Genomic DNA, 11,275 nt, shown 5'->3' with positions numbered 1-11,275 from the left:
GGATCCGAACCCTTGGGCGGGAGCGCCGCCGCGCTTCCCAAGCGGCGCACTTATCCAGTGCGCCACCGGGCCGGCCCAAATTTTGTTCATTTTTTAAACTTTATTTTTTTACCAAGTGATCATTATCATGGTTTTAAAAAAAAAAATCACACAATATAAAGATATATACATACAAAAGATATGACAGTCAAGATTTGCTTTGAATGGGCCCAGTGGTGGTGGTAGGAAAGTGGGTGATGGAGTACATGAAACCAGACTAGCCATGTGTAGATAACTGTTGAAGCTGTGTGATGAGTTCTTGGGGGTTCATTATAATATTTGCTCTTTTATGTATGTGTGAAAATTTTCATAATATACATTAATAAGTAAATATTTCAAAACACACAAGAAGATTAACAAAAAGAAAAAGTGTACCATGAAAAGTCTTGTTCTCATATATATAATTCTGACATTGCAAAAGAAAATTCCTCCTTGGCCTCTTTTGACCAATTCCAATTCCATTTCCAGAAGAAACTTTGTTATAATGATAGGTATGTAGCTTTACTTTTCTTTGTACTTACACATTTATAAATAGAAATATTTGCTTTTTTGTTTTGGGTGGCTTTAAAAACACATAAGTAGTGTTATATTGTAGGCATTATTTTGTTCTTTTTAAAAAACACCTATTGTTCTCAATATGTTTTCCATATTAGTATGCATAGTTCTACTTCATTTGTGTTAACTGCTGCATAGTATTCTATATATAGATTACCAGGTTTGTCCTTCAGAAACTCTGATTCAAAATGTATGGGATTTTTTAAAAACAAGCATTCAAGGTGATTCTTATTCCAGCTTTGGGAAACATTACCATAGTTTATTTAACCATTGACACTGATGGACATTTAGGTTGTTTCTAACATGTTAGTTATAAACACAGCTATAATGTCTGTTTTTTTTTTTTTCCTTTTTGTCTTTTTTCGTGTCCGGCAACGGATCGCAACCCTCAGTGTCGCGCCCATACCGGACCGGGACCGGCAAAGGGATCGCAACCCTCGGTGCTGCGCCCGCACCTCGCTCAGCCAGTGAGCGGGAACCGGTCTGTATGTGGGATCCGAACCCTCGGCGGGAGTGCCACCGCGCTCTCAAGCAGCGCACTGTAGCAGTGCGCCACCGGGCCGGCCCCTAATGTCTGTTGATGCACACGTGATAGTTCTCTCTTTGATAGAAACTGAGAAAGTGGAATTTCTGGGTTTTTCTAAAGGCTTGGCATTTTAAATTCTAATGGTTACCAATTTATTCTTTTTTCGTTTCCTTTTTTATATTTAATTCTTATATTTATCTCATTTAAATTTAATCTGTAGCAATCTTTGAAGAATGAGTAACTGTATTCCTATTTTATAGATGAGAAAACAGGCTCAGGAAGTAACTTGCCCAGGTTAAATGGATGAACCACTCTTGGAATACGGAGTTGTCTTGCTGTCTTGTTCCAAGGAAGAAACAGGAGTAGAAAAACAGTTAGGAGTAGAAAGAATGTTCTTTTCTAGTCTCCTTCATCTTGGACAGCTGCTTTGTAGGCTCATATCTAAGAGATTTACTGGAAGTGCCATTTTCTGAAAAAAGGAATGTCTTTTTTCTAGAGCTTAGATTATATTTGATTTTAGCTAAGAAGAAGCTATATAATCTTAACATATTGAGAATAAGAAATATATATTAAGCTTTTATTTTGAGAATGAATATTTCAGGGGGAAAACTTACTATTCTGTGCTGTTCAGGTTTTTCTAATTATTTAAATTGGATTGATCATGTTCTGGCTAATATATAAATTTACATATTTCCTCATATATTTTTCTTTTCTTTCTTTGTTTAGATGCCCCCCACTGATGGATATTACCCTTCACATGTTGAATGGATATCTTCTTGCATCTAAAGCCTACCTTAGTGCTCATCTGAAGGAAACGGCAGAGCAAGATAGGCCTACCCAGAATAATACAATAGGTTTAGTTGGACAAACTGATGCCCCAGAAGTTACCAGAGAAGAACTGAAAAATGCATTACTGGCTGCTCAGGTAAATTTTGCTAAAGTAAAATTTTGTCAGAAAAGGCAAGGGCTTCCCTACTAATGTAATCAATTAAATAGATGGCACAATATGCCCTCTATGCACATTGGTGGCATATCGTGTATTCCTTTTATTATATAATCTATTATAGTGGTGTTACCTTTGCTTCTAAATATCAGATGGACTGTATTACTGAAATCAGGAATAATCTTCATGATATGAATTTAATAGCCATTTAAATAAGATTTATATTTTAACATAAGATTTAACTGTTCTGAGGCTATAACTATAAGTTCATTAATTTATTTGAAAACTATTAATTGAACACCTACGATGTGTGAAGAAGTACTGTTCCAGGGACTGGGGATATAGTAGACAAAATCCTTGGTCATTTGTTTCTTAAGATTAAATAGAAGAAGGGGCTGGCTGGTTTGCTTAGTTGGTTACAGCATGGTGCTGATAACACCAATGGGTTTGATCCCTGTACCGGCCAGATGCCAAAAAAAAAAAAAAGATCAAATAGCAGAAAAACAAATCAAATGGTAGAGACAAACAATAAACAGAAAAACAAGTACACATATAATAAAATGTCAGGCAGTGATATATATACTATGACAATGTAAGTAGTTCAACTTTATATTTAGAAAAGTTTTATAACAATGTATAATTTTATTGAAGTAGTTATTTTGAATAATGCAGGAGTTGTGAGGTGGTAATTTGAGGTCTTCAAAGTAGAAATGTTTTCTTAGTTTGAAATATATTTTCTGAAATCTTCTCATTGGCAATAACGGGAATTAAGACTAATAATATAGGTCCACAATCCCTTATCTGTAATATAGAAATCCAAAAAGCTATGAAATCTGAAACATTTCTTTTGTAATTCAGTTGGCAGAATTGAAAAAAGTTGACCTGACGTGAACTTGTTTGGTGACAAAATTTGAATTAATATGAAGTTATTTATGGTCTTTATCCCACTTAAGGTGAATATTGGTATGTTTCACTGCAGAAATATTAATATGTTTGATTACAAGGGACTACCCCACTCTCTGCTGGAGGTATTACATAATATTACATTAAAAAAATTCTGAGTTCTAAAATAAATCTGTCACTAAGAGTTTCAGATAAGGAATTGAGGATCACATAGCTAACATCTTTATAATGCTTATCATATCCTGGGTGCTAGTCTAAGTTTTCTTACATATATTAACTAATTTAATTTTTACAACCAACCTATAAGATGAGGAGTGTTATCATCTTCATTTTTATAGATTAGGAAAATGAGACCCAGGGAGGTTAATTGACTTGCTCAAGGTCACACATTTAGTAAATGGCAGAATTAGGATTCACACCTAGGTGCGCTGGCTCAAGAGTCTGCAAACAAAAACAAAACAGTAACAACAACCAAAAACCCCTCAACCCCAAGCACATTAATTATAAAGTTAAGGTTAGCCCTACTAAGTGAGTTACTTACTAAGCAAGTAAGGTCTGTCAAGTTCTGAAACATTTAGGACCAAGTAATTGTTTTCTTCTACCCCAGGCAATGGCCATCTATAGAGATGCATGTGATGTATTCTTTTTTTTTTTTTTTTTTACTACTTTCTGCTAGATGAGAGTGATTATAGCTCTCCTTTATATATCAGGGCCTCAAATAGATTACCCCTGAGCTACTGTTCTATGAAATGAACAGTATGAAGTTCTATGAAGTATGCAGACTGAGCAACAATGAGATGTGCATGTGGAATGGATGGTAAAGGTAGAATCTTTCTTTGCAAAACCAGGGCCGTAAAGAACCTGTCTTCAAGTTAAAAAGGAAAAGAGCTATGGGAAATGACTTTTAGGCATTAATCATTTACCACCACCTTCAAAGGAGTTCATTAGTTGGTAGCCAGGTGGGACAAAGGGAAATACATAGATATTGTGGGAAAAGTGGGAGATGAAGAGGAAAGAAAGGTGATTCTGGTAGAAGTTATTTTTGCCTAGGGTTTGTTTTGGATGTCACCAAATCAAAATACCCTTCTAACAGATGATCTTAAATTGGAGTGGATGAATGAATCTACCTTAGAGATATGTGACTTCCCTGAAATTATACAATGTTTGTTTACTTGTTAATTTTTAAGGGGAGAGAGTGTATAGATATTTCTTCAGATTCTCAAGGGGTTCATGCTGCTAAAAAGGTGAAAACCACTGCTCTATAGATTGCTCACTTCTGCTTTTAGAAGTACTTCTTTGTGTGTATGTGTGTGTTTAAGAAACTAGTTATTTTATCATTTCTGTTCTTGTGAAAATAAAATTAGGTTTGGTTTTCAAACCAACTTCTCAGAAACTTTACATTCACTATGTTTTATTTGCTTGTAGGATAGTGCAGCTGTCCAGATTCTCTTAGAGATTTGCTTACCTACTGAAGAGGAGAAAGCAAAGGGTATCAATCCAGACAGCTTGCTAAGGAATGTTCAAAGTGTTATTACTACCAGCACTCCAAATAAGGGGATGGAGGAAGGAGAAGACAATTTGCTCTGCAACCTTCGAGAAGTCCAGTGCCTTATCTGTTGCCTGTTGCATCAGATGTACATTGCAGATCCCAATATTGCTAAGCTTGTTCATTTTCAGGTCTGTTTTCAAAGAATGATACTTTATTGTTGAACTTTATTTTTGGGGGGAGGCTTTGTATACTAAATAGATTGGGATCAGTCAGAAACTAGAGATAACACAAATGATCATGGTCCTTTGCAATATAGAGAAAAATCCAGATTTTTAAGATTTTCAATCTAATAAAGTATTCAGATAATTTTTCTCTATTCTAGTGTATTACTGAAAAGTGAAATGCTAGGATACATGTAGGGCACTGTAGCCTTCTGAGCAACTCTTACAGAAAGGAAATGACACCTTCACTTATATTTTTATCTGTTTTTAACTTATAGTTATTTTATTTCTAACCTTTTCCCCCTTTCTTGTTGAGATAGGGTTACCCATGTGAACTTTTGCCTCTGACGGTTGCAGGTATTCCATCTATGCACATCTGTCTGGATTTCATACCTGAGCTTATTGCACAGCCAGAACTTGAAAAACAGGTGAGCTTTAGGAAAATTTTTATCTTCCTCCAATCTCACTAGTTATATGTAATTTTTAATACTTAAAGATATTCTTGAGAAACTTGTAATATTTGGGTTTTGTATTGCAGATATTTGCTATCCAGTTGCTTTCTCACTTGTGTATCCAGTATGCGCTACCAAAGTCACTTAGTGTGGCTCGCTTAGCTGTCAATGTCATGGGAACTTTGCTAACAGGTGTGTAGCCAATCAACATCAACAACAAAAAATTCTGACATAAATTAGTACATATATTTTCTGAATTTAGTGCTGCAGTGTTTTTTGTGTCACTTTGAAACGATATGACACAATATGTGTTACTATTGGTTTAACTTATGCCATCTTTTGAATTATTTTTCTCTTGAAAATTTTTCTGTTTATAAATGTGATTTATAGTATAGAGGAGATGAATAGGTAGGGAGATGAATGTATCTTTTATTTTGTGAATGAATATATATATTGATTTATAGTAACTATAATAAGCCTTCCACATTTGATAAATGGGAACCAAATCTACTTCCTGAATATAATTATGTCAGTAGAAAACAAGTTGTGATTTACTCCAAATGCTCAGAGTTCCAGAAAAATATAATCATATGTATAAATAAGAGAAAAATATATTAGTTGTTTCCTTATGTTCTAAAATACATTCTAACATTTTAGCTACCTTCTGGCTTGTAGAGTAAAATGGTATGAAAATAAACTACTTTAAAATATACTAACTATAATTCAGTCTTTTAACATTATGGCTTTGTTAATTTAGTTTCCTTTCTCAGTGTTCCCAGAATACCCTGTTCATTTGTCTTTCTATTTTACTCACCTCATGTTATAATTACTTACAGTGGTTAAGAGTTTGCACTGCCTGAATTTAATTCCAGCTCCATCACTAACTGGCTGTGTGACCTTGAACAAGTGTGTTAATCCCTAAATTTTATTAAATAATTTTCTCATAAATACGGGTATCATAATAGTACTTTTCTCATTCATAAGATTGTGAGAATTAAATGAAATAATGCATGTAATGCACTTATCACAGTGCTTGGATGTAATAAGAATTCATATCTTGGATGATGACTTAGGCTGTGAACTCTCTGAGGGCAGGGGCTGGCCATGTCTTAGAAAACTCTAGCACAGAGCATGGTGCTTAGTATGTTGTATATGCTGTGTATGTTAAATTTATGTCTGTAAAGTAAAAAATTCTGTTTCATTTCTTTCTAAACAGTTTTAACACAGGCTAAACGGTATGCTTTTTTTATGCCAACTCTGCCAAGTTTGGTCTCTTTCTGCCGAGCGTTTCCTCCATTGTATGAGGATATTATGTCTTTGCTGATCCAAATAGGGCAAGTTTGTGCCTCTGATGTTGCCACTCAGACAAGAGACATTGATCCAATTATTACACGTAAGTGGTAACTCATTTTTAAGACTTATCTTGGTATCTCAAACAAAAAGGCCACGCTCCTTTCCAGATTTCTTGCCTTAATATGTTTTCCTTTCCTTTTGTTCTTAGGTCTTCAACAAATAAAGGAGAAACCAAGTGGATGGGCTCGAATCTCTAAAGATTCATCTAATAAAAATGGATCCTGGGACACTGGAAGCATGGATCCTGATGTACAGCTCTGTCATTGTATTGAAAGCACAATAATTGAAATAATAAACATGAGTGTTAGTGGAATTTAAAAAATTTTTAAAACAAAAAAATGAAGCTGTTTGCTGCATATACTCAACATGAATTTGCATATTATAACAACTCTAAACTGAATGGGAACAGTAATGTCTTGGAATCACTAAAATAATTCATTTCAACATGAATACAATGTAGAACTCTGAGAATTATGCTTGCTTGTATTTGATTGACACATCTTTGGATATACTTTGCTGGTATGTTTATATTGTAGCAGCTGAGCTTTTTTTCCATTGGGAACACATTTAAGAAACTCATTACAGAAAAAGGAATTTGGCCTTGTATTTAGCTTTTGAAAAAAGACTGCCATGCCTTTAATTTGATTTCTTATAAAAAGGAGACTGTGGGTAGTCCTAGTGTTTATTTTAACTGTGAGCTTTTAGTAACAAAGACAAAGATGCAATGATGGGAGAGAGAAAAAGGGATTGAGAGAAGGGAGAATTTAGGAAAAATTAGGAGTTAAATCTTCAAATAGAATTCTCAAAGACTTGCAATTACAAGTAATAGCAATGTAAGTTGGAATTCTAGTTCCCAAGAAACAGTATTGAGAAGGCTTTAAAAAAAAGAGCAAGTATCTTTTGTAAATGATTTCTATGGAATTATAGATGGGGATTTAAAAATTTCACATATTTGCTTCAATTTTTACTAATATATGAAGCCATATGTTTAAAGAGATACTTGAGTAATTTGGAATTTTTAGATATTGGTTTAAAAGTGTTTATAGAAACATCTTTGTGCAAAGAAGAACCTGAAAGGAGGTCTCGGTTTTTTAAAAATTTATTTTTATAATGCTTTATTAACTTACCTAATCCTCAGAGGGGGAAAATATCAAATTAAACAAAGTTTAGAGTAATAAAGCCCACTGGATTAAAGAGCTCTTGGTTTGTCATCAGGATTATAACTCACCTTTTACTTTGAAAAAGAAAATATATAACAGTGTTTGAACCTCAGGAAAAATTAAATGTCAAAAATACTGTCTTGCTGAAAGGAGTTTGCAGTCCTCCGACTCACCTTTTACTTTGAAAAAGAAAATATATAACAGTGTTTGAACCTCAGGAAAAATTAAAATGTCAAAAATACTGTCTTGCTGAAAGGAGTTTGCAGTCCTCCGTTAGTAACTTCCATTGATTAGGTAGATGCATTCATCTAGAATTAGAAACTAGAGATAACACAAATGATAATGATCAGTCCTCTTTTTTTAAAAAATTATGTATCCAGTGTAGAAGTTATTTCTCTTTGCTCTCTGAGATATACCTCAACCACATACTTGCCTCCCCCCGCCCCCAAAACAGACCTCTTCACTTATAAAAGAAGTTAGGCAGGCTAACATGAAAGTGGTTTGTTTTTTTTTTTTTTTTTCCTTTTTGTCTTTTTTCGTGTCCGGCAACGGATCGCAACCCTCAGTGTCACGCCCGTACCGGACCGGGACCGGCAACGGGATCGCAACCCTCGGTGTTGCTCCCACACCTCGCTCAGCCAGTGAGCGGGAACCAGTCTGTACGTGGGATCCGAACCCTCGGCGGGAGCGCCACCGCGCTTCCCAAGCGGCGCACTGTAGCAGTGCACCACCGGGCCCGCCCGAAAGTGGTTTTTAAGAAAGGAAATTTAACTTAAATTTTCTTTTTCACTAGCAAATAGTCACATCTCATTTTCTTCCTTTGTAAAATGGGGTTACTACTGGCCCGACTTCATAAGGGTTGTCTATAAGAACCAGTTTGTAGCTGCTTCAAATCATGAAGTCCATAGTATCATATGTGACAAAATATTTATAACTTTTTATTATATGCTTAATGTTCAATTAAGTAATTTTGATGTAAAAAATAAAAGCATATGCTTAAAAAATACCCGAAGAATTTTCATATTTTTAAACAAGGCAGTTTTGTAGTCCCTTAAGATTAAATACAACTGCTCCTGTTTTGTTTGTTTTGTTTTTAAACTGAGGCCTTGGAATATTTTGTGTGAACAGGTATTCCCTAGGAGTTCAGAAAAGGTTGAAATATGTTTTCTAACTAAATGTAATGTACATTCCTGGATCAATTTTCAAAGACTGGTCAAAACCTGCTGTGTTAAAATAACATATGCTGTTTTTCATCAGATTCGTTGATGTAAATAAAATGTGTAAATATATTAGTAAATGTTAATATTCATGTATTTTAAGTTAAGGTTATAAAATTTGTCACAATGTGGTTTTTTTTTATTCAAGTGAAAACAGATGTGTGCAGCTATTTTGAATATTGGTTTATAAACATTATATTCTTTATCAAATGAACGTGTAGTTTTTGTTTCATTCCACTACTGTTAACCTGAAAGGAACAACAGTTGAAGGGACTGTCTGGATCCTATGTGTATCCCTTTCTGTTATGCCACATACATTAAATGGCAATACAAGGTTAGAATCAATTGAATACCTTAGGAAATTAGGAGGAAAAAATGAGAGTATTTACCTTGGAGCAGTTACTGAAAAGAATCGATATTTTAAAAAGTTGTTAAATCAGAATAACAATTTGAAGGTATTTTTAAGGATTTATTTTATAAATTATCCTTCATCCCACTCTTGTAAAGGTAAATTACTCCATCTTTGCTTATGTGTATACACATATTTTCACATTACTGAATTCCTAACACCCTGCTTAGAGTCTGCTTTTTTCCACTTTCTATGGATTTTTTTCTTGCAGGTTATTTAATTTTTATAATTATTTTATTGGCTTCATAGTATGTTGAACTGATATATCATAACCACCTCCTTATTACTAGATGGGGAAGTTTGTAGTATTTTTTCAGTATAACAAATAGATACATCAATTGAGGTATATTATCACTTTTTTTCTTTTAGATTACGTCTTTGGGTTAAATTTCTGCCACTGAGACTACTAGGTCAATGGGCAGAGTTTATGACTACCAGTTTTGTCATTTTGGGAAGATGTAGTAAAACAACTGAAAGTGAGTCCAACTAGCCCCTTCCTGCTAACCTCCCTCCCCAAACTAGTTACTTGAATTTAAGAAACTGTCTCAGTTTTACCTTTTTGGGACACTAGTATTTGAGCCAAGTTTACGCTCTTCAGAATTTTTTTTTTAAAAGCCGAAAACATAATTTAGCGAGATATGATTAACCACCAATCTCTGAGGAAATTCAAGTAATTGTTGGCAAAGTAGAATAAACTGGTCTTAGGAAGTATGAAAGGCAGAAGAGCCCTACCGGAGATAGAAATGATCTGGTGCCGGAGACCTCGAGAGCACATCTCTAGCTGGCCTTGAAAGCCTTAAATATTATACTGTTGGCAGTTGTCACTGAACCTTCTCGCCTAGTTTGGCTCAGTAGTCAGGCAATTCCTGCCTCAGTCTTTTCGATACCGTGGTCTGTGTAAAGCTGGGAAATTTAAAATGAGTGGCACTGATGAATACTCAGAAAAGAATTTGGTATGGCTTAAGGATGTTTCCTCTTCATTGGTCTACGGACCTTAAGAATGAGACTTCAAGTTCCCAAGGAATTTGTTGCATGGGTTAAATCACCTGTTTGAAAAGTCGAACGAAGACATTTTTCCTTTAAACAAGCCCCGCGATTTGCTTCAGTCGTTCACTCCTCGGGTGATTGCTTTCCGGTGCCGCCAAGCACCTTGGGTCTGTTTGTATTTCGGAGGATTCAATTGGGTGCCAGAATTCTCGCCGCCTAGCCTCGCGCCAGGATTGGTTGCTTGGTTTCCGGTCTTGGCAGGTGATTGGTTGACTGAGCTCGCTTGGCGATTGGGTACTGGCAGCCGAGGGGGTGGGAGGCGGGAATTCGTCCGGGGCTGTGTTGTTGAGGCGACTGGTGAGAGCTGGAGGTAAAACGGCCACGAGCCTGCCACCGGGCCGGGGGAGTTGCAGCCCAGTCAGGAAGGTAGAAAGGGTTAATAAGGCTTGTGCCAGGGCTCCGCTTCATCTGCTCTCGGAAATCGGTTTTCTTCTCTCCGGTGAATCGGGAGCCCAGTCAGTGTTGCTTCGGTTTCCCTCAGGACAGGCAAGTGTGAGGGAAGTCACGGAAAAGGGCGCGAAGCCGGCCAACAAGTGGCGTCCCTTCGCCCAAGCTGTCTTACGGGCCTGTCGGTGTTGACTGGGTTACCAGGGCCTCGGGGGTCTCAACTGGCCGTGGGGGGAAGGAGGTGGAGGGAGGCGATACCTCGGTTGAGCCCAGGCCTGTCGTTAGCCCGGGGCCCCGCGTTACCTCTTGGCGGGAGGGGGCGGCGGCGGGAGGCGGATCGGTGTGTCTGTCCTTTATGCAATGTTTAGGGGGAAGCTGCCTCACTTTGAGACGAACGTTGCCACAGCTGGGGTGGTGGATGGACTGATTTCTAGGTTGTAGCTAAGCAGCTAGGGTAGCGGTGGGTTGTTGATTCAGATTAAGAGGATAGATTCCACCATAACTCAATTTCAGCTTTACAGATGGAATCACAAAATGTCAGAACTGGAAAATACCCTAGAAGAGGGGTTCTTAA

The 11,275-nt window shown here is 36.4% G+C and overlaps 1 protein-coding gene across 1 annotated transcript in view; it reads left to right on the top strand.

The window, feature by feature from the left end:
* The window catches only part of INTS2 (integrator complex subunit 2), a 61,595-nt gene extending 53,920 nt beyond the window's left edge, over positions 1 to 7,675 (top strand). The window contains exons 19-24 of the mRNA XM_008576118.1: positions 1,847 to 2,045; positions 4,392 to 4,643; positions 4,997 to 5,104; positions 5,215 to 5,320; positions 6,345 to 6,521; positions 6,630 to 7,675. Coding sequence (XP_008574340.1) covers positions 1,847 to 2,045; positions 4,392 to 4,643; positions 4,997 to 5,104; positions 5,215 to 5,320; positions 6,345 to 6,521; positions 6,630 to 6,799 — 1,012 coding nt within the window. The 3' untranslated portion in view covers positions 6,800 to 7,675. The remainder of the gene's footprint in view (positions 1 to 1,846; positions 2,046 to 4,391; positions 4,644 to 4,996; positions 5,105 to 5,214; positions 5,321 to 6,344; positions 6,522 to 6,629) is intronic.
* The last annotated feature ends 3,600 nt before the right edge of the window (positions 7,676 to 11,275 follow it).

Source organism: Galeopterus variegatus, unplaced genomic scaffold (genome assembly GCF_000696425.1).
Source record: "Galeopterus variegatus unplaced genomic scaffold, G_variegatus-3.0.2 Scaffold1292, whole genome shotgun sequence".
Taxonomy (NCBI): domain Eukaryota; kingdom Metazoa; phylum Chordata; class Mammalia; order Dermoptera; family Cynocephalidae; genus Galeopterus; species Galeopterus variegatus.
Note: the sequence above shows the minus strand (reverse complement) of the source record. Positions and strands in the feature narration are given on the sequence as shown.